The sequence below is a fragment of the Podarcis pityusensis genome (assembly GCF_964106645.2).
Source record: "Podarcis pityusensis genome assembly, chromosome: 7".
In the NCBI taxonomy this organism is placed as follows: Eukaryota; Metazoa; Chordata; class Lepidosauria; order Squamata; family Lacertidae; genus Podarcis; species Podarcis pityusensis.
In genome coordinates, this window is record NC_138031.1 from 86,089,904 (window position 1) to 86,117,099 (window position 27,196).

Below are 27,196 nucleotides of genomic sequence, written 5' to 3' on the forward strand. Positions count from 1 at the left end.
TGTGATCCGTGAGTTCTGGTCCACATCAGGATCAGAGGCTTTAATGGTGAAAATGGAGGCACCTGAAGGATTGTTTTCTGGCACATAGATGTTGTAGGATGGCTTCTGAAAGGTAGGGGCATTATCATTGATATCAGCAATTAAAAGTGTGATAGATTTATGTGAGGAGAGAGGGGGAGTGCCATTGTCTGAGGCTGTTACTGAGATATTGTACTCTAGAGCTATTTCTCTGTCAAGTGGACTATCTGTCAGGAGCTTGTAGTAATTGTTAGATGAGGGAATAATTCTGAAGGGCAAATCGTCCTGTAAATAGCAAGTGACCTTTCCATTATCTCCACTATCTTTGTCATTCAAATTGATCAGAGCTATTAAGGTACCAGGCAGAGAATCTTCAGAGACTGGGCTAAACAAGGAAACCAGGGTTACCTCGGGGTAATTGTCATTCTCATCAATAACTCTTATTTCAACTTTACAATGTGTCTCTAACCCACCCCCATCTTTTGCTGCAACGGTCAAAGTGTATTCTTTGGTTTCCTCAAAATCCAGTAGCCCTATAAGTAGGATTGAGCCATTCAAAGGATCTAGACTGAATTTCTTGTTGGCATTCTGTGGTATATTGCTAAAATGATACCTGATTTGGGCATTTGAACCTTCATCATTATCAGAAGCTGTAACCTGGAGCACAAGCGATCCAACTGCAACACTTTCCCTCAAACTGACCTTGTAAACCTCTTGTGTGAAAACTGGGGGGTTGTCATTGGCATCAGTAACATTAATCCATATCTGGGCAGTCCCAGTTTTTCTAGGTTCACCCCCATCCAACGCTGTGAGGATCAAGTGAAGGGTCTGTTCGGTCTCTCGATCTAATGGTTTCTGCAGCACTAAATCTGCAAATTTATTTCCATCATAAGTCTCCTTAACATCCAAAGTCAAATATTTATTAGAGCTCAGCTGGTAATTCTGGAGCGAATTCATCCCTATGTCAGGATCTTCAGCTTTCCCAAGGAGAAATCTGGTGCCTGGCAAAGTGGATTCCACAATCTCTAAGTTGATATTAATTTTCAAAAAATGTGGAGTATTGTCATTAATATCCTGAATTTCCACAGTTATATGGAAAACATTTAAGGGATTTTCAATCACCACCTCAAAATTAACCAGGCAGAGTGGAGTTTTGTCACATATTTCCTCTCGATCTATTCTGTCATTTACATAGAGGTTTCCATTTTCTGCATTGATATTGAAATACTGCATTTTATTCACAGAGACAGCATGCAGATTGCGCCTTCCTAGATCTCTCGCATTCAGTCCCAAATCCTTGGCAAGATTCCCCACAATTGAACCCTTTGGCATCTCCTCAGGAATGGAATAATGAATCTGTTCTGAGGCAGCCCAGCAGGAGAAAGGCAAAAATAAGAGAAGCAGTACTTGCCTTCTGAGTGCCTTGCCATCCTCTTTCTGCCTTCTGTCCATTGTTTTCTGACAGAATACTTTTTCAGCTTGTTTTGAACAGGTTTCTCAGCAAAATAAGAGACAAACCCGTTAGATAGAATAATCTCACTTTTTCTTAGTGTATTTACACCAGTAGTATTTTCAGCTTCTCAGCCAGACTGTTCTTCCTTTGTGCTCTGCTGTTTCCAGTATCTGTGCAGTTGCTTTGAGGTATCACAGTATAGGAAGTATCTGTGGATCTGCATCTAGACTGGCTAACAGTGACACTACGAGGTTTAGACGGAGAACTGCATGAGACGCAGTCCCAGTTAATGTGAATGAATAGAGATTTTGATTTGGATTGCATACCAATATGAGCCATAGTTTATTTTAAGTTAACTGAACAAGGCACCCCCTGAAGTGTGACCTAGTGGTTTTATTCAATATTAATTGTACAAGTGTAGAAATCTTTTGAAAATTGTTTTTGGAGTCTCTTAAACTTTGTATTTTTTCTTTCCTTTTTTAAAATACCAGTTCAATGGCGTCAGGCTGGGACAGTGTTTGTAAATCTGTAAATTAAATAAATAAAACAAATGAACATGCCTCATAGCTCTACTGCAGCTTTCCCATGTCCTTGCAGGTGCCACACATGGCACAAAGAAGCCATTCTGTGGCATGTTGTGTTGTATGGATCTGGGATAGCTCAGTTAGTAGAGCATAAGACTCTTAATCTTAGGGTCATGGGTTTGAGCCCCACTTTGGGCAAAAAAATCCTGCATTGCAGGGGGTTGGACTAGATGACCCTCATGGTCCCTTCGAACTCAACAATTAAATGATTCTATGGATCATGGTTTGCTTGTTTCACAGAAGCCATGAGTGGTAAGACAGTAAGAAGTCTAGAAGATATGTTGGCTTCACACAACAAATCTTACTATGGCTTGCTTGTGCTGCACATAGTGCCCACAGCGGCAGGAGTAAGTCATGATTTAAAACAAACTATGGCTTAGCATGATGTGCAAAGCAGCATATTATGTAGATATGTATATTTTAGGTCTGGATCAATGGGGAGCAAAACAGGTGACTGCCTAGGGCAGTTTGCAATCTAAGATACCTCCTCAACTATCTTCTGAACAGATGAAACAAATAGTACAAGATGTTTGTCACTTTAAAACCTGGCAACGTTGACCTGCGCACTCAGTATTGTATTAACATTCCTATTGTTGTTGTGTGTTTTTAATTCACATGAAAAATATATAAGATAGGTGCCCATTCAACTAATGTTTTAGATGCAAATGATTGTGATTTCAGTCAAATCCATGCATGTGTATTTGTTGTTTTATATGAAAGCAATGAATCCTGCATCCAACCTTTGCATCAAAGTTCTGAGATGGACTACAAATGCAATAAAGATACTCAACAACTGAATAAAAGAACAAACAAGAACTGGAAGTGTAAATATGTTTCCATAGTGAAATATGAAGATGACACAATTTGATTAGAAGCAGATGAAATGAAGATTAGAAATCATAGAATAGTGTGGTAAAATAAGGACGGTATTTTTTCCCTGTTTGTATGCAAGAAGTTTCCTGCTCATATGGAAGAAGTACATATCACTGTGGAGGGCGGTACATGTGGGCACTATGTGCAGCACTTCCGTCAGACTCTTTATTCTACACAATGTCTCCCACCAACATTTCCTAGTTGTCTAAAGTAAAGTTTTGATACACATTGGCACTGTGTATAAAACTTCCAAAAACAAATTTGGAAACGCTTTCTCATCTTTACAGTCACATTTTTCTCTTAGAACATCTCTCCTCCACCTAAGACAACAACAAAAATATAGTAAGGGGGGGAGGGCAAATCACATTACCCTGGTATCTCTCTAATTACAGAACTCTGATTTTATTCTGAAGACCTTTTGGTCTCACGGCACTGAATGCCGAAATGCATTGCATGATCAGATAATAATGCTTCATAGGGCTTATAGAGCACAGAGGTAAAGAAAGACGAAGCAACTATTTTGTGAAAAGTTGTAAGATTTGAAGATAACAGCAGAGAAGCTGAACATGCCCCAGCATTGTTACTACTGCTACTGTTAATGCACAATTAGATGACACAGGCGCCAACGAAAAGCAGCAGTCCCCCCGCCAAATATAGTTTGTGGGTGCCAGACTCCCCTAAATTCCTGGACCCAACACAGGTTAAAATGTAAGACAGGTGAGCTTCCTTATGAAGTAATCACCTGGGAGATGAGCCATTAAGAGAGAACAAAGGAACGACAATGGGCCATTAAGAAAGCAAAAGCTCTGGGCCAGACGGCAATTGGGTGGGCACCTCCCCTCCCTCAACTCAGATTTAGAAGACAAGGCCAGAGTTTTACAGTAGAGTTTAGGATTGGAGTGGAATGAAACAAGGCAGGACTATTGCATGGGAGGCTGGTGTGCATCTTCCCTATTCCATCTAGTTTTGATAGTCTTAAAAAAATTAAAAACCACCTCCTCAGTCAGTGTTCAAAATCTGAAAGGAAAGGGGGCCCTTAATTAATCACATGTCACCACTCCTTCACTCCCAGAAAAATTAGTCAGATAACACCCACACCCATAGAACTAAAACAGTACTAACAGAATATCTGAAGAAGTGTGTGCATGCACACAAAAGCTCATACTAATAACAAACTTAGTTGGTCTCTAAGGTGCTACTGGAAGGATTTTTTTATTTTGTTTTGACTACGGTAGACCAACATGGCTACCTAACTGTAACTAGTACTAACAGAGCCATCACAAAAGGTAACAAACCTGAATGCAAAATCAGATGCTCAATAAAGAAGAGACGTTGTTAGGACTGGCCAATGTATTGATACATCGCCCAGGACGGGTTTGAGAGCCAGAGCACAATGGTATCTTCACCTGGTGGTATATATGGCACCTTCACCATATATACGGAGGCAGTTTCACCCCAGTGCCTCACATGGCTAGGCCTAATGCAGCTTGTCCCTCGCTCCGCTTTTCAACATGGCAATGTATCACTATATCACAATGTCTGGTTGGTGATACATGGCTATGTTGAAAAGCTGGTAATGCCCAACCCTAGACATTGTATGACCTCCACGTAAGCTTTGTACAAGCATATCAGGCAGTAAGACTGAAGAAAGGCATGGATTAGATAGATCTCTGAGAACTGTGAGACAGTAACAGTTATTAGGAATTTCTGCAGATGTGAACCTTGAGTGCAAATAACACAAGAGGAAAGTTAAGAACATGAAACAAAGCCCACTCCAATAACCAGGTAGGATAAGGATCAGAAGGAGCTACGGTGCTGCTCAGATCTGAAAGGGTGGCAGGGATGGTGTCAGCCAGCAACATAGTCACAGTGGCTCAAAGAGAGAGAGGTGGCTGCCACTAGACTTATCCTAAGATGATTTATTTAAAATATGTCCTAAATTGAAATACAGTATTTATTTGAAACAATAAAGTAATTGCTTCATTATGTATGGACCCCAAAATACCATATCTCTTTAAATATTTGTTATAAAAAGCATAAGCAGGCTTTCTCTAGGTTTTGTCATGCAATAATAGAATACTGAATATTGAATAAAGGAAACCAAAGTCTTGACATTTATGTACTCACCTGATGAATTGCTGCCTCCTCCGTAACTGTGTTAGAATCACCTATAACTAACAAAGGGCCTGGCTTATCAGGAGCCTGTTGTGGTGTGAGAGTATTGGTACAGCTTCCAATTGGGAAAAATATCTGGCTTTTTCGAGAGCCTGAAGTAAGTGAAACCTCATGGCAATAAGACTGAAGAAATGCCCGGACTCCATCAATCCCCACAAATTGAGAGATGGGAGCACCATCAAAATGCACACTTCCATTGTCACATAGCTGAGAATTTTTCCACCTGCGAAGTTTGAGTGCCAGTAACACAAGGAGGAAGGCGAGGAACAAGCAGGAGACAAAAGCCACTGCAGTCACCAAGTAGAAGGTGAGATCGGACTGTGGGTCTTCAGATACTGGGACGCTGCTCAGATCAGTCAGCATGTCAGGGATGCTGTCTGCCAAGACCACAGTGACAGTGACTGATGCCGACATTGGAGGCTGCCCATTGTCCTTCACTAAAACCACCAGGCTTTGCTTGAGAGCATCTTTCTCCAGAAAGAAGCGGGCCGTCCTGATCTCTCCCGTGTGGAGCCCCAGAGTGAAGAGCCCTGGCTCAGTGGCCTTGATCAGCTGGTAGGAGAGCCAGGCATTCTGGCCAGAGTCCGCATCCACGGCCACCACCTTAGTGACCAGGTAGCCTGGCTCAGAGGAGCGAGGGGCCAGCTCTATCCCTGTGGAGCCATCAGTGGGAGGGGAGGGGTACAGGATTTGGGGAGCGTTGTCATTCTGGTCCAGGATGAAGAGAGTCACTGAGACGTTGGAGCTGAGTGGTGGAGAACCTCCGTCCTGGGCCTTGACTAGGAACTTAATTTCCTGAAACTCTTCATAATCAAAGGAGGTCAAGGCATAAACAACCCCAGTTTCAGAATTAATGGAGAGGTATGAGGAGAGAGGGGATGTGCTGATCTGACTTTCAGTGATGGAATATACTATTCTGGAATTCTCTTCCCAGTCTGCATCACTTGCTTTCAGAGAAAAGACTGAGGCACCTCTTGCATTATTTTCTAGGAGATAAGAGGTGTAGGCTGACTGTAAAAAGAGTGGGGGGTTGTCATTTGTGTCTAACAGCTGCAGTGAAATAATTGCAGAGGTTGATAATGTTGGAGTCCCATTATCAGTTGCTGTAACAGGGATATCATAGGTCGCCACTTGTTCCCTATCAAGGGCTCTGTCTGTCACTAAAGTGTAAAAATTGTCCATTGTTTTCTTTAGTTGGAAAGGAAGGCTATTGGGAATTGAACACATAACCTCCCCATTGACTCCTGAATCTTTGTCTTGGACATTTAAAATGGCAATGACAGTTCCAGTTCGTGAATTCTCAGGGACAGAGTTGAGTTCAAAAGTTATTGTTATTTCAGGTGTGTTGTCATTCAAGTCTGTAACAAGGATCACAACCTTTGATCTGTCACTTAGACCGCCCCCATCCATGGCTTGCACCTCAAATTCATATAAGGATGATTCCTCAAAATCAAGATTCCCAGTAAGGATGATTTCGCCAGTTGTGGAATTTAACAGAAACATTTGGGAGTCCCTTTTTGTGATTTGTTGGATAGAGTATTTTATATCTCCATTGATTCCTTCATCCATATCAGTCGCTCTCACTGTAGAAAGTGTGGACCCCTTGGGAATATTCTCATTGACACTCACTTCATAAAGAGGTTGACTGAAAACAGGTGCATTGTCATTTGCATCAAGAACAATGATGTGGATTTGTACTGTGCCAGACCTGATGGGATCACCTCCATCAGAAGCTGTGAGGAGTAGATCATAATCTGGTTGCTCTTCCCTGTCCAGAAGTTTCTCCAATAACAACTCAGCACGTCTGACACCGTTCTGTCCTGTTTTTACATGCAAAGAAAAATGGCTACTGCCTGTGAGTTGGTAGCTCTGTATTGAATTTATCCCCAGATCCGGATCCTGAGCTTCAGGAAGAGGGAAGTGGGACCCAGGTGTAGACATTTCACTGATTTTTAGTTCCCATCCATTCAACAGAAAGAAGGGAGCATTATCATTTATATCCATGATTTCTACTTCAACAACATAAAGCTTTAAGTTGCTCTCAGCAATAACTTGAAACTTTAAGATGCACATTTCTGCCCTTCCACAGATTTTCTCTCTGTCTATTCTCTCAGAGGTTTGTAAATGGCCAGTATTGAAATTCAGTTCAAAATACTGAATCATACCTGTACTAGTTACAATGCGGAGTCCATGGTCCAAAAGCTGCTTCCGATCTATCCCCAAGTCCTTTGCAATATTCCCCACAAATGAGCTTTTCTGCATCTCCTCTGGAATGGAGTAGTGGATCTGTCCAGAAACTGCCTTCCAAATATTCACCATTACAAGGCATTGTATGAGTATTTCTTTGTAACTCCAAGGCCTCTGTTTTTCTTCCATTTCCTTCCACGAAAAAGAATACTACTAGTTCTTGTTCAAATAGCTTTTATCTGTCCTTTTTTATTTTTAAAGCAAAACCTGCATCATTTTGTTCCCTGAACTGTCAGTTCCATCCCAGCCTATCTGCAAGAATGGGCAGGCTGGATCGCTCCATGTGTTAGTCTGCTGGATTGGTGAACAGCGACACCCAGAGTCACAGTGAGAAAATGCAGGTGCTTCACACTAGAGTTGCAATCATTCTGCTTTTCATCATGATTTTTTTTCCTGCTGCTTATGCAGAGGTTATTTGATTCAACGTAATAGGACTATATTGCTGCTATTCAATTACCATTATTTTCCAGGACAAACAGTTCTGTGTGCAAGGTGTACAGTAATATATATGAATGGTGATGTTGTTTTCTAAGGTTCAGGTGTCCTCAGATGGTGCCAACATTATAGCGGACTAACAAATTAGCGTCTGTTGCTATATTAAAAATGGGAGAAAATTATTTGCATTTGCATTGATGGGGGAAGGGGATTGCTGATTATCTTACACTTAGGAGGCCTAGGGTTTTCTCTTTTTATTCTTGTTTTTGAACTTAAAACAACAACCCCACACTGGTCACGGTGGTGTGAGGCTCTCTCTCTACAGCTTCTCAGCGGCTGCATTTTTTGGGAGTGATGGAATGCAACATAGTGTTGTGCCATTCCCAAGGCATTCCAAGAAGTGCCTCCTACAAGAAACGGGAGAGTGCGTTGTGACAATTCCCTCCGGCTACACTTCCTGCAGTGCCATAGGTGATACATGAAATGATGTAGGATCACCTCCCCAAGGCATTCCAGGAAGTGCAGCTGATGGGAAGTGGCAAAGAGAGCCTTGCACTACTGCTAGCAGTGTGCAATTTTTTAAAAAAATGTGAAAAAGCAAGAAAAAAGGGGGCGAGAACCTTCAACTACCTCATAAAGTTAGGTAAGGTAAATGAAAACTTCCCTAAACACTTTGGTGAAATTTCCATTCCCTCTACCTTAACAAGAGTGATTTTTCTTTTTGGGGCGTGGGGGCATTGGAGCAATTAGAAGTGGTGAGCAATTAAATAAAAAGCTTCATAAAATTAAGTCTTAATTTGGCACATATATGCAAGTCTTCAAAGATTTGTGCCTTTCTCTTCTGTCACAGCTCACCTATTCTCTGAAGATGAGGGCATTCAGAGGAGTGCCTCAGAAGCAGATGTCAGTACTCAGGTAGGATCATATAGGATTCCTCAAGACTCCTTTCTCTCTCCAACTTGCATCTGTTTCTCAGACACCTCTGCATTCCCATTTGGTGCCCCAGGTTCTTAAGTCTTCACACTGAAGTGTCTTTATTATTTTCAGAGAAGTGGAATTGTTGTGTCAGCTGATATTCATTAACCGATTTAAGTTGTCCCTCTTCAACCAAGAAAGTAAATGTAAAGAATCGAATGTCAATTTAAAGAAAGGCTACAACTGTATATCACATTCACCCCAGCAGTGTAGGTAAAAAAGGTAAACGGACCCCTGACCATTAGGTCCAGTCATGACCGACTCTGGGGTTGCGGCGCTCATCTCGCTTTATTGGCCAAGGGAGCCAGCATTTGTCCGCAGACAGCTTCCGGGTCATGTGGCCAGCGGTGTAGGTACCTTCTTCTAAACTGAAAGGAGAGTCCATCTTGCCTTGTCTGCCTCCTTTAGGCAGCTCCACTCCGACTTCGATCTTTGGTTTGGTCCTAAGGCTGATCCATTTGCTGCCCATTTGTGGATCAGAAGATTAATGGCCATTGGTTGTCACAGGCCATTAAACATCTGGGATCAAAACCTCCTCCACTCAGGACCCATGGTTCCTTCATTTCCTTAGTGAGTGTCTCCAGTAAGCTTTCTTTCATGGAACACTTCAGTTTCTTCCCTCCCTTATTCTGTAGTTGCACATTACAACTTGCTATAATCAGTTCGGTATACCACAGTACCAAACCGACCTAATCGAAGCATCTGCCCCACAGTTAAGGCAGTGCCATGCAGGTAACAAAAATCCTTCCACTGTGATCAATCTGATCAAATGATTATGTACCTTCCAACATTTCTCCGATGAAAATAGGGACATGCCTCCTGGCCACCCAAAAGACTTACCAGCTAATCCTAGGTGGATGGACTCTCTGACGGGACTGGGAGGAAGTCTGTCCAACAGCCTACTTCAGCCAGATCCAAAGAAGGCTTCCCCACAAGACAGAGCTTGGGCCTAGTCTAAACCGTCTCATCTTCATTTACATGTGGGCAAAGATGCCCTTCCCTTCAGCAAGAGGGGGAATTCAACGGGACTTGCTCCTAGGTAAGTGTGAATAATCTTTCATTTATTTAGGGTGCTTCTCAAAGCTGAATTCCAAAAACAAACTGAAGTTGGCTGAGCATTTTCTTGAGCTTTAAATCTGACCTCCTCAGAGTGGCTGTTGGGAGGCCCAAACGGTGTAACGGCGGATCTCAAGCATGAAGTTAAAAACATATAATCATCTAGTTATTATAAGTTATTATGGGGGGGAAAGGTGTTGGTACTCACCATGAAGTTGTTACAATAAGTGCCACACTTTTAACATTTGACAATAAAAAGGTGCCGGTACTGCATACACTTGAGTATCCCCAGAAAAGAAAGCACTCCTTTTATATATAAAAAATTATCATCAGTGGGCCTGCATCTTGGCTACAATTCTAAGAGCAACTATTAGTGTTTCCAAAGGCACATCCAATGGAAAGTTTGACCTTTTTTTAGCTGAACAGTCATTCCAGTCCATGCCTACCCTGCCCCTTGCTCATGCCGTATCATAAACTGTTTATGATACTCCTATCAGGGTTTTTTTTAAAAGAAAGCTTGTCATCTGAGTGACGGGGTGCATCAGAAGCACAAAATCCAAACCTCCTTCGGACGTGCAGAACTACTCATGCTCTTACCAAATAAATTAAAGTATATAGAGTAGAGTACATTAGTCCCATTCACAATCCACAGAACAAAAAATTAAATTAAATGTATCTAAAGGAAGACATCAAAAACTGTCAAGACTTGCGTGAATAGCACTGGTTAGATTCATTCCGTCTTACACTGCAGAATCAATTCACAAGCATTCAAATGTGTCTACTTCAGAAGTGTGTTAAATTCTGTCCTCCAGTATGATGGAACAATGAAAGTTAATTGCCCACTTTTCTTATTTCAAATTAGGTTTCGTTTTCAACTTTACAAGCATATTGCTTACATAGAATGCAATCCTTTTATTTGATTTTGGCACCTGTCATACCTTTTGTTTGTAGAGTGTCATACACATGTTTTACATTTATTCTTATTTTGCAGGATTTATATACCACTTAATTGTGAAAATTTCTAAGCAATTTACAAAAACATAGATAGCACTATATAAAAATAGTAAATAATTTATATTTTCTATAAATACAGTCAGCTTGAAATTTCTTCATTTTAATAAAATAGTTTCACCACATTCCCCCACCCCCCATTCCTCAAGTTAGAAGTTATTGAGAGATTGACTGCTGCCTGACTTTAAAACTGCTCACAATACCAACAGCATCATAGTACATTAAATCACAGCATGTGGCCAAACAGTAACTAAGAGGACAATCTTATGCTCCCCTAGGAGGGAGGAGCTTTAGGATTCTGTGAAACTTTCTGGGTTGACAGAGAGGGAGGTCCACTGCCAAAGATCCCCTTGTGCCAGAGACCTGCCAGAGAAGCTCTGTGCACAGTGTAGGACAAAATAATCATTCCTACATGTTCTGTGTGGCAGGGCCCACAATGATAAGAGATCATTGTGGACTTTAGGAAATGTAAACTGAATATTCAGCGACTTATTATTGAGGGGAAGTGTGTGGAACAGGTCTCGGTGTTTCGATTTCTGGGAATGGAGTTGAGAGACGACCTAACCTGGGGAGAAAACAGCAAAGACCTGATAAAGAGAGCACAGCAGAGGTTACATTTTCTGAGAATCCTCCAGAAAAACAATCTCTCAAAGGACCTGTTGATGGCTTTTTACCATTGCACTGTGGAGAGCGTATTAATTTATGGTCTGTGCGTGTGGTTTGGGAGCTGCATGGCCAGGGAAAAAACAATGCTATCCAGGGTTGTAAAGACTGCGGAGAGAATAATTGGGTGCACTCTTCCCACCTTAAATCAAATCTATACTGCCAGGTGCCATAAGAAAGCGGCAGAGATAGCGCAGGATAGTACGCACCCCAGAAATTATCTCTTTCAGCTTCTGCCTTCTGGAAGAAGGTATAGGGTTATAAAGGCCAGGACTAGCCACCTGAGAAACAGTTTCTACGCAAATGCAATTCTGGTTCTAAACGCAGCATAAGGGGTCTCTATAGTATAGTGTATTTTATATTATAGTGTATTTTATAGTATAGTATAGTATAGTATAGTATAGTATAGTATAGTATAGCATAGTGTATTGTATTTTAAAATGGGGTTTCAGAGTTTTTAGAGGTTTTTGAATGTTTTATGTAGTTTTTCAATTTCATTGTTCTGTATGGGACAATGTATATCGTATAATTAAAATTTGAATTATTTCTATTGGAAGTGAATTCATATAAACATATGTACCACTTACAGCATATATTAAATTTAAAAAAGGATATGTAAACACTATATTTTCTAAATAAAGAATATTCATTCTGTTATCTGGTAATCACTCACCTTCACTTCTCCTAAATATATGAGCCATAAACGGCTACTCAAACATAGTAGAGGAAACCAACAGAGGTGAATAGAAAAACTCTACAAAAAAACCCCACTGGTGTATGACATACTGTGATTTGACAGCATCTGTTATTACAGAATGATCCTTGCTTGCTTGAAATATAATATTCTTAAACTCACAATAACAGCAAGTAAATTCAATAAAATAAACTTATTGGATAAGTCAGCTTACTATATAGTGCAGAAGAAAGAACTCACCATGTCAGTATTCTCCTTTTCAGGAATTAAATTACCTCCACTGACCATCAAAGAAATGTCAGAGCTGCCATTGCAAAGGATGTTCTCTGCTATTTGGACAGTGGGCTGCAGGAATGTCAGCTCATTCCTCCTGGATTCAGAGGACAGACAGACCTGGTAGGAATAAGGCAAAGTTCCGTCCTCATAATTGGGTGGGAATATGGCACCAGCCTTTGAATGGGGGTCAGGAATAAAGCACTGAAGGAAAGTGGGGTTCCTTGACCTTCGAAGCTTCATCAGAATGGTCAGAATCACCGTCACCAGGAACAGAAAGGACACCAAGGTCAAGGCCAATACCAAATAAAACTGTAGATCAGACTGATACTCTGAGTCATTTGGTTGGGAGTTCATTTCTGGAAGAGCCTCCTGGAAGTTCTCAGCAAACACCAGGCTCAAAGTTGTGGTGGCTGAGAGAGGAGGATGCCCATTGTCCTTCACCAGGATGACCAGCCTCTGCTTCACTGCATCTCTCTCAAGTAATGCTCGGACTGTTTGCACCTCTCCTGTGTGGGAGCCAATGCTGAAGAGTGAGGGCTCTGTGGCCTGCAGGAGATGGAAGGAGAGCCAGGCATTGTGTCCCGAATCAGAGTCCACGGCCACCACCTTCGTCACCAGATAACCCGACTCAGCTGACCGAGGCACCATCTCAAAGAAAGGGGAGCCCTCGGTTGATTGTGAGGGGTACAGGATCTGCGGAGCGTTATCATTTCGATCCAAAACACATACGGTCACTGTGGCACTGCTATTGAGTGGTGGAGAACCTCCATCTTGGGCCTTCACTTGAATCTGAAACTCCCTGAACTGCTCATAGTCAAAGGAGCGTTGGGCATAGATGATCCCGGTCTCAGAGTTAATGGAGACATAGGAGGAGAGAGGCAGATCCTTGATGTTGCTGTGAAGGATGGAGTAAGTGATTCTGGCATTGCGATCCAGATCTGGGTCAGAGGCCTTGATGTGGAAAATTGAAGCTCCAGATGGATTGTTCTCTGGAACATAGGCAGTGTAGGAAGTTTTTTCAAAGGCTGGTGGGTTATCATTGATATCTGAAATCTGTATTGATATGGTTTTGTGTGTGGAGAGTGGAGGTGAACCTTTGTCTGTGGCTGTGATTGTAATATTATACTCTGGAGTCCTTTCTCTGTCAAGGGCACCATCTATGAGGAGCTTGAAATAATTGTCTGAAGATGAGACTATCAGGAAAGGTACAAGTTCCTTCAGGTGACAGGTGACTTCTCCATTATCCCCAGAATCCCTGTCCTGAACTTTAATGAGAGCAATCACAGCTCCAGTAGTGACATCTTCTGGAACTGGGCTGGACACGGATGTAAGGATCACATCTGGAGCATTGTCATTCTCATCAAGAACCTCAACCTCCACTTTGCAATGTGCTGCCAATCCTCCTCCATCACTTGCCTGAATTATCATCACATAATATTGACTCTCTTCAAAATCAACACTTTCTATGAGTGCAATGGTTCCATCTCTGGGATCCAGATGAAATTTCTGCTCAGCTGTTTTTGAGATGTCACTGAATGTATAAGTGATCTCAGCATATGACCCTTCATCACTGTCAGATGCTTTGACTTGAAGCACAGAAGTTCCTTTGGGTGCACTCTCCTTCAGGCTCACTTTATAGATTGTCTGGGTGAAAACAGGAGCATTGTCATTAATATCAATAACTGTTACCAATATTTTGGCTGTTCCGGTTTTTGGAGGTTCTCCACCATCCATGGCTGTAAGGACCATGTGGTGCGTGTGTTCCTTTTCCCTGTCCAGTTGTTTCTGCAATATTAACTCTGCATATTTGCCACCATCATTGCTGTTTTGAATTTCTAGTTTGAAATATGGAGTTGAGCTCAACTGATAATTCTGGAGGGAGTTTATTCCAATATCATCATCTTCAGCATTTCCAAGAGCAAATCGAGTTCCTGGCAGAGTAGATTCACTAAATTTAAGCTCAACATTTTCATTCCGGAAATATGGGGCATTGTCATTAATGTCCTGGATAAAAATATTTACGTGGAAAATATTCAAAGGATTTTGTGCTACAACTTCTAATTTGAGGACACAAGTAGATGATTTACCACAAATCTCTTCCCGATCTATCCTCTCATTCACATACAGGTTGCCATTTTGTTCATTCAATTCAAAGAATTGCTTTTCTGAAGAAATACCAAGCTTGCGCTTTGACAGCTCTCTGACATCCAACCCCAGATCTTTAGCAAGGTTCCCCACAAAGGAGCCCTGCTCTGCTTCCTCTGGAACTGAATACTGAACCTTCTCAGACACTACCTGGCAGCAGAACACAGACCAGAATATGAACAGAAACAGTACTTGCCTCTTGGTGATCTTCCTTGTTCTCTTTGCCTGCTTTACTTCCATCACATCCATTGCATTTCCTGATTTCTTCCTTCTTTCAGTATAGTTTGCAAGACTCCCAGTACACTAATGTGAGATAGTACCAATACCGTTCTTTTGAGCTGATTCTTGGGAAACTGAGAGCTTTCCTTTCTTGAGCAGCTTTTAAAATAAAAGCTTTTCCTTTCTGCTCAGCTGATGCGTTAAGAGAGAGAGAGACTGCTCCAAGAGTCTCAGAAATGCTGAGCCATGGCTGCTCCCACGTTGTCCAACAGTGACACTCTGAGTCCACATGGGGAACTGTATTTGCCATTTCAATAATGGTACATAGTATATAATTTCTAATGTAGAGAACTGCTTTTAATTTATCCCTTTACCATTGTTTTCAAGTTGTACCCCCCTCAATGGATTATTGATCAGACCTCATAGTTATTCACTCCATTAAGAACTCTTTTCTGTATGCAGGTCAACGAGACCACAGTTCCAAATTTCTTTCTTCCATGTTTAATGTGCATTAAAAAAATCTAAATAATATTAAAAAACTATCACACGTGATTTTTTAATACATATTCCCATCAGAGGTTCAGCTGGGTTGACCCACATCCTCCCAGCATACTTTTCATTGTCCAATTCACACATTAGTAGAACTTCAGGATAGTTCTTCTAGGACATTGTCAGAAATGGTCACCCAAACAACTTCCCCAAATTTCAGCAAGTTACCATTCATTGTTTTCTTTATGGGAACAAAAAACCCCCACATGCCTCATAAAATGTCCCCCAAATGCATCAATTCTTGCCACTGTAGTGTGTTTACAACTCCAACCATGACAGCATATTTTTAATAGAGAAATACAAGCGACATGTCACCAAAGAGCACTGGAATCAAAACAGCTTACAGTCATGTGACAGAGGACTAAATAAACTTGCAGTCACACTTCCAGTGTGGCACCCATTGTAGCAGTGTGGAACTACCTAGAAGAACACACCTTTGGCTGAAGCTGTTTTCATTCATATTGCAGGGAGAAGGCAACACACGACACCTTCTCTGGGGTTCAAAATTCTACTCCTACCTTACACTGGAAATCTCATTAAAATAGAAAATACCCCCCCAACCCCGTTTGTGTGTTGCTGCTGTAGTTCAATAGCGGATGAAGATTGCAAATTACAACGAGCATTATGCAACCAATCTTACAATACAATTGCTTGTAAATTTCTTCCCAGTGTCCCCTCACCATTAAATCTCCTCATTTTATCATGCTAAAATATACCAACAGCCAAAATAACTCAGCCAATAAAAGGGTTAAGTAAATTCATTATTACTTTTTAAAAAAGAAGTCTTGTAGCAATGAGAATCTCAGTATTAGCTTACTGGTGGGCAGTTGGGTATGTAGTGGAAAGAGGTTATTGGTTGAAAGATGGGAATGAACACTTATTTGTCATAGGATACTTGGCCCTAGTTTTCATGGAGGCAGCATAACTACAACTTACCAGTAGCAAGGCAGGTGAGGGCTCACATTTATATACTTATTTATTGATAGAGGTTTTTTAAACCACCCACTATTTGGAAGTGTACTAAAAATATGAAATAAAAGCCAAATACAACATACTAAGTTAAAACAATTAAGAATGCATTAAATCAGGAACTCACATGAAAATAGGATGAGCCTAGCCTTCTCCCTATCTCCTTTACATGATAGTTTCAATATGTAGTGAACTATGTTTTTTTATAGATGTGCACAAGATTCTGTGAGCCTCCACCAGCAGTCCAAAGTAAGAGACAAAGACAGATCATCTGATGCATTAAGATAAAGATTTGTTGAAAGAAGATACTTCACAGAAGGATCACATATAAAGTAATAACTAAAAGAAGGGGGAACTGAAAGTAATAGAAAGAAGACTGACATAGTTGTGAATATAATGAAAAAGCAGAGGCAGACGAGAAATATATTCTGATATTAGCAAACAAAAAATCATGTTAATCTAAAATTATTTGCTCACCTGGACTATGATTAAGCCTTCATTGTTCAAGTTTAAATCTTCACCAGGTAGGATTGGATCCTTTGCCTCACAAGCCTCTTTATTGCTCAGAGTATTGGAATAATTTGCCTTTCTAGAGTCTGTAGTGAGAGAAACCTCCTGGCAGTAGGAGTGCAGAAATGCTCGGACTCCATCGATCCCCACAAACTGTGAGATAGGAGCCCCACTGAAATTCACACTCCCCGACTCAAGCAGCTGAGAATTTCTCCACCTGTGCAACTTGATGGCCAGTAACACAAGGAGGAAGATGAGGAACAAGCAGGAGACAAAAGCCACTGCAAGGACCAGGTAGAAGGTGAGGTCAGACGGAGGCTCTACAGGAGCTGAGATGCTGCTAAGGTCTGAGAGGATTGCAGGGATGGTGTCAGCCAGCACCACAGTCAGAGTGGCTGAAGCAGAGAGAGGTGGCTGCCCATTGTCCTTCACTAAAACCACCAGGCTTTGCTTGAGGGCATCTTTCTCCAGAAAGAAGCGGGCCGTCCTGATCTCTCCCGTGTGGAGCCCCAGAGTGAAGAGCCCTGGCTCGGTGGCCTTGATCAGCTGGTAGGAGAGCCAGGCATTCTGGCCAGAGTCCGCATCCACGGCCACCACCTTAGTGACCAGGTAGCCTGGCTCAGAGGAGCGAGGGGCCAGCTCTATCCCTGTGGAGCCGTCGGTGGGAGGGGAGGGGTACAGGATTTGGGGAGCATTGTCATTCTGGTCCAGGATGAAGAGAGTCACTGAGACGTTGGAGCTGAGTGGTGGAGAACCTCCATCCTGAGCCTTTACACGGAACCGAATGTCTCGAAAGTCTTCATAATCAAAGGAGGTCAGAGCATATATAACCCCCGTCTCAGAGTTAATGGAGAGGTAGGAGGAGAGGCGGGAGTCACTTCTTTGGTCATCAGTGATGGAATATGTTATTCTGGCATTTTCTTCCCAGTCAAGATCATTTGCTCTTAAGGAAGAGACCATGGCTCCTCTTTGGTTATTCTCAACAAAATAGAAAGTATAGTCTGTTTTTTCAAAGAGGGGTGGGTTGTCATTTGTGTCTAAAACATGAAGTGTGATAACTGTGACTGCAGAAAGAGGGGGGACTCCATGGTCAGTAACAGTGACAGTAATATTGAAGACTGACACCTGTTCCCTGTCAAGGGCACCATCAGTCACCAAACTGTAAAAGTTATCCATGGACTTCTTTAGCTGGAAAGGGAGGTTGCTAGGGATTGAACATGTGATTTCCCCATTGATTCCTGAATCTCTGTCTTGGACATTTAATATGGCAATTACCGTTTGGGATGGTGAACTTTCAAGTATGGTGTTGGTGGCAAAGTTAACTGATAATTCGGGTGCATTGTCATTCAGATCCGTAATTGATATCACAACTTTTGATCTGTCACTCAGGCCTCCTCCATCTTTGGCTTGTATCTCAAATGCATATAAAGATGATTCCTCATAATCAAGATTCCCAATAAGGATGATTTCACCAGTTGTGGAATTTAACAGAAACATTTGGGAGTCCTTCTTTGTGATTTGTTGGAAAGAGTATCTAATGTCTCCATTGATTCCTTCATCCATATCAGTGGCTCTCGCTGTCAAAACTGTGGACCACTTGGGGATATTCTCATTGACACTCACTTCATAGAGAGGTTGGCTGAAAACTGGTGCATTGTCATTTGCATCAATAACAACAATGCGGATTTCTAATGTGCCAGATCTGATGGGATCACCTCCATCAGTAGCTATGAGGAGCAAATCGTAAGCTGATTGTTCCTCTCTGTCCAGTGATTTTTCCAACACAAGTTCAGCAAGTCTGACACCATTTTCTTCTGTTTGCACATGCAAAGAAAAATGGCTGCTGCCTGTGAGTTGATAGCTCTGCACTGAATTTATCCCCCAATCTGGATCTTGAGCTTTGGGTAGAGGGATCTGGAATCCAGGCATAGATGCCTCATTGATTTCCAGCTCCTGTTCCCATAGAGGGAAGTGGGGAGCATTATCATTTATATCCGTAATTTCCACTTCAATTCCATAAAGCTTCAATTTGCTTTCAACAAGAACCTGAAACTTCAACATACATTTCTCTGCCTCTCCACAAATTTCCTCTCTATCTATTCTCTCAGATATTTGCAAATGGCCATTGTTGGCATTCAAAGAAAAGTACTGAATCATACCTACAGGGTAAACAATGCGGAGTCCATGGTCTGGGAGCTGCTTGCCATCCATTCCCAGGTCCTTTGCAACATTCCCCACGGAAGAGCCTTTGTGCAACTCTTCTGGAATGGAGTAGTGGATCTGCCCAGAAACTGCCTTCCAAGAAAACATCATGAAAAGGCACTGGAAGATTCCCTTTCTGCAATTCCACAGCCTCTGAGTTCCTTCCATGCTTGCAGCAGGTTAAAGGCTCTTATGTTCTGGTTCAAATGATGCTGTATCCAATTTTTTTAAAGAAAAATGCACTTCTGCTTCTTCTTTACACTGACAAGCAGCTTGTTCCTTCAGATATTTTGTGCTTGTGTTTAACGGAAAGGCAACTTCGACTGGGCAGGATTTCTCATTTCTCCTCCATTCTGGTGAACAGTGACACCCAGAGGATCAAGCCCAAACTGCAAAAACCACTTTTGAAAATTAAATAAACACCATTTCACTGTACTACTGCTATTATTTGCAGCTATAGCTAGGATAACTTTACTCTTTTCCCTTAGAATTTACCCAGTCAGGCTAAATAAGAGTGAGGACTTTTGTTGCTGTAATTGAAAAGCAGGAGAAAAGACAAGGGTGTTTAGGGTTCCTGCCCTACCCCATTACTGGAAATTCTGGAATAAATGTTATGGATCTTTCTCAGCAATGTTTTCGGCTGGCTTTTCTAAGGAAATATTCAATAGATTTTTTTTCTTGATGGAGAAACACCACTAGTAAACCACCAGTACATCTTTACTACCTCTGGCACTTCACTCCTCTCCTTAATTTATTGCTCACATTGTGCCTAGAAGAAAATAAAGCCAAGACGAATGCTATTAAAGCCAATTATTATTACTACACCACTTCACATTACAGAGATAAAAAGAAGCAGGAAGAGATTGGTGGCACATGCAATGGGGTGGAGCTGTGGAGCCACCCTCCAACACTAGTGTTGTTGCTGGGACTTACCTGGTCAGGGCTGGGCTGACACAACTGTGTGGTTGGGGCTGTGCAGGTGCACCAGCAGCCGTGCTATATGTTCCCACAGTTAAAAGCACATGACTCCAGCCTCACTGCTGCCCCATCCAGGTAGGCAACAGTGTAAGGGGGTGGAGTGAATTCACCAGCTGTCCATCACCATGCATGTCACTACTGCAGGTGGGTAACTTTCAATGGCAGCTTATGAGCTTATGTGTGACAATCAGTTGTCAAGCTCAGAACAAGCATTATTAAAAACTAGCATGTGATGACCTGTTAAACAGTAGAGGTAGATGGTTTTCAGTCATCTTTCTTGGAGACCTTGATGCTCTTCTGCTTCTTGTTGCACATAATCAGCAGGACTACTAAAACTGCTATACTGAATTTGCTCAATGCTTTCCCCCAGAAGACAGAAAATCAAGCATCCGATCCACCAAGCAATGCCATAAAAGTTTCTTTCAAAATTAGTCTTCATCTCTCACTACAGAATATGCACTGGCAACAAACTTTTTGACACATTAGGCATGATCCAGCATGAATGTATATGAAGCAGCAAATACAGGGGTGTGCAGCTTGTATGTCCTTGAAAGATTGTCTTTCCATGGGAAAGCATTCCCAGCCAAAGAGGTGAGAGGGCATCTAACAATGTTATGACTCAATAATCATTTGTCACCTATGTTACTACAGCATGGAAGCATGACTGGCGATGGTATAGGTAGAAATACTAGCCTCATGCACACTCACCTACATACATACTGATGACCACAACTCTTCCAACTGGTCATAATTTCTAATCATACATTGCAAATGCTCTTAGCTGTTCTGACTGTTAAGCAAAGGGGGAAGGAGATTTTGGGTTCATGATGCAGACATATTTGGGTCAGCATATAAGTCAATACAGGGACCACTGTTTTTCCCTATTGCTCATTGCCTGTGTTTTGTCTTTCTAGTATATGGTTTTTGGAGGTGGGGAATTTTTAAATTTATTTAAAATAATTATATAGTCCCTGTCCCACACTCAAAGAATATCTAGGTTGTGTATAATATCACATATAAGCACCAGTTCAATGCAATAAAATGCATAATAAAGTACAGTATATAATACTGTTGTCAGCAATTTAGTGGAGTTGAACACCAATGGCCAGCAAATACTTGGTCACATAGATACGTCTTTAAATGTTGATGAAAACACTGCACTGTACATTACTATTGAATTCAAAAGGGCAGACTGTTCCGCTACAGAGAATGCCATCCTCATGGTTGCCAGAACATGTACTGATGCAGGTAATGAGACCACCAGGAATATCTCCACTGAAGATCTTGGTGAACAGATGAAATGATATGGGAACAATCATATCATGTGTGGAGGAGTCTCCTTCTTTGGAGGTCTTTAAGCAGAGGCTTGACAACCATATGTCAGGAGTGCTCTGATGGTGTTTCCTGCTTGGCAGGGAGTTGGACTCGATGGCCCTTGTGGTCTCTTCCAACTCTATGATTCTATGATTCTATGATTATCTTGAACAATCTTGTGCTAAGTTGTTTTAGAAAGGATGAGGTAACATGTTGGAGAATTTAGGAGTGCTTCATTAATCTTTTGTGATATATTGGGACAGTCTCCTTTGGGAAGTTGTGGACTCTCCTTCCTTGGAGGTTTTTTTTAGCAGAGGTTGGATGGCCATCTGCCATGGATGCTCTAGCTGAGATTCCTGCATTGCAGGGGGTTGGACCAGATGACCCTTGGGTCCCTTGCAACTCTATGATTCCATGAGAGACAGATAACTTGCCCCACTCATTCATCAAACAAAGGTTGTGCATGAGCTCTATTCATTCTGCAACCAGGAATAACCAGTCACAGGACCTGAGGAGTGTTTTACAACTGACAGCTTCCATCAATGCTTCACCATAACATACATTGGGCTTTTCCAATCAGACCCAACTGTGTATGAGTTTTAATTTGTTTTAATCTATTCTGTTGTGTTTTAAACTTTCTGTGTGCTTTAAATTATGGTTGTATTTTTAAATATTATTTATATTCATTTTTAATAATATAAGAGTTTAACAATGTAGAACATTTATATAAGCTCAATCTGAAAAATACAAATATACAGATCTCCATTGTTCGTTTAAAACTTTCTTGTCTCAAACCACAAAACAGCCTTTTTGTTCTGCCTTCAGCCCTTTAATGTTCAATTTCCCTTCCCTTCTTCTTGAAGCCAAAAAGCAGCTCACCCACTGAATGTAAATTATCACCAGCTGATGGACAAATCTCCCTCGGTTATAAATTATAACTGTCCCAAAAATAATTAAGAAAGGGAGGCTTTTGCAGATCCCATACCCATCACAGTTCTTTCAAGGCTTTGGGGCAAGATGTAAATTCCTCAGAGCTGAGAGCTCAAGTCACTTAACCCCCATCCGAGTTCCTAGGATCAGACTGCTTCTTGGTCTCTTGAACACAGAAAACAGCTTTTTCAAAGCACCAGGGATTAATCTCTTGTTCACTCTTTTTTCCAAAATGAATATGGGAACCAAGACTTATGTCTGGCTATCATCAATCACCATGTAATTATCTCTGTTGGCAGACCGCCAACAAAAGATACTCAATGCACTATTTCTTTCCCCACAACACATAAAAAACTCCCCACAAACTTCCTAATATTTACTTTAAAAATAAGGAGAAGTTGGCCAATAAATAGAAAATTTTCAAACTTCTTGAAGAATATACAATGTAGTATTTTTTGATGTCTGTTTTTCTGGGGGTTTTTAAGACAGAACATTAAAATAGCTACATATTCAATTTTAGTCATACTACGAAGGAAGGAAAGAAGGAAGGAAGGAAGGAAGGAAGGAAGGAAGGAAGGAAGGAAGGATAAGCACTGTCTCCACTCAAACATGCTATGTCATCCTGTGGTCCGAGATTCTCACCCTAAGTCAGCATGCAAATGTGCATCTGCATAATTCTAACTGAGGCTCCCCCCAACTTGCAATTTTGCCCTTCAACAACTGCTAGAAGGCCCATTCCATTAGCTTGATCTGCAGCAGTAGCAGCTCAGTACTACCCCATACCTACTTCCCTGGTGACATGGCATGAATTGTCTGGAGTGCCAGTTTGATAACATCCACTCTTTACAAATATACTCTCAAACAAGTGACAACACCAAATTCCCTATAAGGAACATGAAATATAACTCACCGTGCTGTCATTTTCCTTTTCAGAAATTAAATTGCCTCCGCTGACCATCAAGGAAATGTCAGGGTTGCCATTGCAAAGGCTGTTCTCTGCTATTTGGACAGTGGGCTGCAGGAATGTCAACTCATTCCTCCTGGATTCAGAGGACAGACAGACCTGGTAGGAATAAGGCAAAGTTCCGTCCTCATAATTGGGTGGGAATATGGCACCAGCCTTTGAATGGGGGTCAGGAATAAAGCACTGAAGGAAAGTGGGGTTCCTTGACCTTCGAAGCTTCATCAGAATGGTCAGAATCACCGTCACCAGGAACAGAAAGGACACCAAGGTCAAGGCCAATACCAAATAAAACTGTAGATCAGACTGATACTCTGAGTCATTTGGTTGGGAGTTCATTTCTGGAAGAGCCTCCTGGAAGTTCTCAGCAAACACCAGGCTCAAAGTTGTGGTGGCTGAGAGAGGAGGATGCCCATTGTCCTTCACCAGGATGACCAGCCTCTGCTTCACTGCATCTCTCTCAAGTAATGCTCGGACTGTTTGCACCTCTCCTGTGTGGGAGCCAATGCTGAAGAGTGAGGGCTCTGTGGCCTGCAGGAGATGGAAGGAGAGCCAGGCATTGTGTCCCGAATCAGAGTCCACGGCCACCACCTTCGTCACCAGATAACCCGACTCAGCTGACCGAGGCACCATCTCAAAGAAAGTGGAGCCCTCGGTTGATTGTGAGGGGTACAGGATCTGCGGAGCGTTATCATTTCGGTCCAAAACACATACTGTCACTGTGGCACTGCTATTGAGTGGTGGAGAACCTCCATCTTGGGCCTTCACTTGAATCTGAAACTCCCTGAATTGCTCATAGTCAAAGGAGCGTTGGGCATAGATGATTCCAGTCTCAGAGTTAATGGAGACATAGGAGGAGAGAGGCAGGTCGTTGATGTTGCTGTGAAGGATGGAGTAAGTGATTCTGGCATTGCGATCCAGATCTGGGTCAGAGGCCTTGACGTGGAAAATTGAAGCTCCAGATGGGTTGTTCTCTGGAACGTAGGCAGTGTAGGAAGATTTTTCAAAGGCTGGTGGGTTATCATTGATATCTGAGATCTGTATTGATATGGTTTTGTGTGTGGAGAGTGGAGGTGTGCCTTTGTCTGAGGCTATGATTGTAATATTATACTCGGGAGTCCTTTCTCTGTCAAGGGCACCATCTATGAGAAGCTTGAAGTAATGATCTGAAGATGAGACTATCAGGAATGGTACAAGTTCCTTCAGGTGACAGGTGACTTCTCCATTATCCCCAGAATCCCTGTCCTGAACTTTAATGAGAGCAATCACAGCTCCAGATGTGACATCTTCTGGAACTGGGCTGGACACGGAGGTAAGGATCACATCTGGAGCATTGTCATTCTCATCAAGAACCTCAATCTCCACATTGCAATGTGCCGCCAAGCCTCCTCCATCACTTGCCTGAATTATCATCACATAATATTGACTTTCTTCAAAATCAACACTTTCTATGAGTGTAACTGTTCCGTCTCTGGGATCCAGATGAAACTTCTGCTTGGCTGTTTTTGGGATGTCACTGAAAGTATAAGTGATCTCAGCATTTGACCCTTCATCACTGTCAGATGCTTTGACTTGAAGCACAAAGGTTCCTTTGGGTGCACTCTCCTTCAGGCTCACTTTATAGATTGCCTGGGTGAAAACAGGGGCATTGTCATTAATATCAATAACTGTTACCAATATTTTGGCTGTTCCGGTTTTTGGAGGTTCTCCGCCATCCATGGCTGTAAGGACCATGTGGTGCATCTGTTCCTTTTCCCTGTCCAGTTGTTTCTGCAATGTTAATTCTGCATATTTGCCACCATCATTGCCAGCTTTAATTTCTAGTTTGAAATATGGAGTTGAGCTCAGCTGATAATTCTGGAGGGAGTTCATTCCGATATCATCATCTTCAGCATTTCCAAGAGCAAATCGAGTTCCTGGCAGAGTAGATTCACTAAATTTAAGCTCAATATTTTCATTCTGAAAATGTGGAGCATTATCATTGATGTCCTGGATAAAAATATTTACGTGGAAAATATTCAAAGGATTGTGTGCCACAACTTCTAATTTGAGGACACAAGTAGATGATTTACCACAAATCTCTTCCCGGTCTATTCTCTCATTCACATACAGGTTACCATTTTGTTCATTCAGATCAAAGAATTGCTTTTCTGAAGAAATACCAAGCTTGCGCTTTGACAGCTCTCTGACATCCAACCCCAGATCTTTAACAAGGTTCCCCACAAAGGAGCCCTGCTCTGCTTCCTCTGGAACTGAATACTGAACCTTCTCAGACACTACCTGGCAGCAGAACACAGACCAGAATATGAACAGAAACAGTACTTGCCTCTTGGTGATCTCCCTTGTTCTCTCTGCTTGCTTTACTTCCATGACATCCATTGCATTTCCTGATTTCTTCCTTCTTTCAGTATAGTTTGCAAGACTCCCAGTACACTAATGTGAGATAGTACCAATACCGTTCTTTTGAGCTGATTCTTGGGAAACTGAGAGCTTTCCTTTCTTGAGCAGCTTTTAAAATAAAAGCTTTTCCTTTCTGCTCAGCTGAAGTGTTAAGAGAGAGAAAGACTGCTCCAAAAGTCTCAGAAATGCTGAGCCATGGCTGCTCCCACGTTGTCCAACAGTGACACTCTGAGTCCACATGGGGAACTGTATTTGCCATTTCAATAATGGTACATAGTATATAATTTCTAATGTAGAGAACTGCTTTTGATTTACCCTTTACCATTGTTTTCAAGTTGTACCCCCCTCAATGGATTATTGATCAGACCTTATAGTTATTCACTCCATAAAGAGCTTTTTTCAGTATGCGGGTCAATGAGACCAGAGTTCCAAACTTCTTTCTTCCATGTTTAATGTGCATTAAAAAAATCTAAACAATATTAAGAAATTATCACAAGTGAATTTTTAATACGTATTCCCGTCAGAGGTTCAGCTTGTGATAATTTTAGGTTGACCCACACAGTGATGTGTGCATTTCATTAATGTTATCAAGAGGATTTGCCACTTGTATTTACAATAAGGAAAAGCAACTTTTTTTAGCACTATTTTTGTCTGGTGTTCAAATACTGTATTCCCTAAATAATTCCCACTTTCTCTTAAATATCAAACAATTTTGTGGGAATCCAAGCATCCTCTCAGCATACTTTGCATTGTCCAATTCACACATTAGTAGAACTTCAGGATAGTCCTTCAAGGACATTGCCAGATATGGTCACCCAAACAACTCCCCCAAATTTCAGCACGTTACCATTCATTGTTTCCTTACAGGAACAAAAAACCCCCACATGCCTCATAAACTGCATCAATTTTTGCAATTGTAGGGTGTTTACAACTCCAGCAATGATAGCATTTTTTAAAATAGAAAAATGCCAGCAAAATTTCACCAAAGAGCTCTGGAATCAAACCAGCTTACAGTTACATTACAAAGGAGTAAATAAACTTGCACTCACATTTCCATTGATGTACCCATTGTAGGAGTGTGGAACTACCTAGAAGAACACACCATCCGCTGAAGCTGTTTCCATTCATTTTACAGAGAAGGCAACACATGACACCTTATCCTGGGTTCAAAATTCTACCTCTACCTTACACTAGAAATCTCAATAGAGTAGAAAATACAAACCCCCAAACCATTTGTTTGTTGCTGCTGTAGTTCAATAGCGGATGAAGGTTGCAAGTTACAAAGGAGCATTATGCAACCAATCTTACAATACAATTGCTTGTAAATATATTTACAGAGTCCCCTCACCATTGAATCTTCTCATTTTATCATACTAAAATATACAAACAGCCAAAATATCTCAGCCAATAAAAGAGTTTAGTAAATTCATTATTATTTTTCTTAAAAAAAGAAGTCTTGTGGCAATGAGAATCTCAGTATCAGCTTATTGGTGGGCAGTTGGGTATGTAGTGGAAAGAAGTTATTGGTGGAAAGATGGGGATAAGAACTTGTCATAGGA

General features: G+C 41.5%; 1 protein-coding gene and 1 pseudogene across 2 annotated transcripts in view; both read right to left on the minus strand.

The window, feature by feature from the left end:
* Positions 1-19,422, minus strand: part of LOC308481843 (uncharacterized protein) — a 228,289-nt gene extending 208,867 nt beyond the window's left edge. Inside the window, exons 1-3 of the mRNA XM_081014552.1 lie at positions 16,820-19,422; positions 12,425-14,908; positions 5,056-7,500 (exon numbers count right to left, since the gene is read on the minus strand). Of these exons, the coding sequence (XP_080870678.1) occupies positions 5,056-7,500; positions 12,425-14,908; positions 16,820-19,222 (7,332 nt within the window). The 5' untranslated portion in view covers positions 19,223-19,422. The remainder of the gene's footprint in view (positions 1-5,055; positions 7,501-12,424; positions 14,909-16,819) is intronic.
* Positions 19,423-23,159: 3,737 nt separating this feature from the next.
* On the minus strand, positions 23,160-26,814 carry LOC308481915 (protocadherin gamma-B1 pseudogene; annotated as a pseudogene). Its single transcript has one exon. The product of its transcript is annotated as a protocadherin gamma-B1 pseudogene (transcript).
* Between the last annotated feature and the right edge of the window lie 382 nt (positions 26,815-27,196).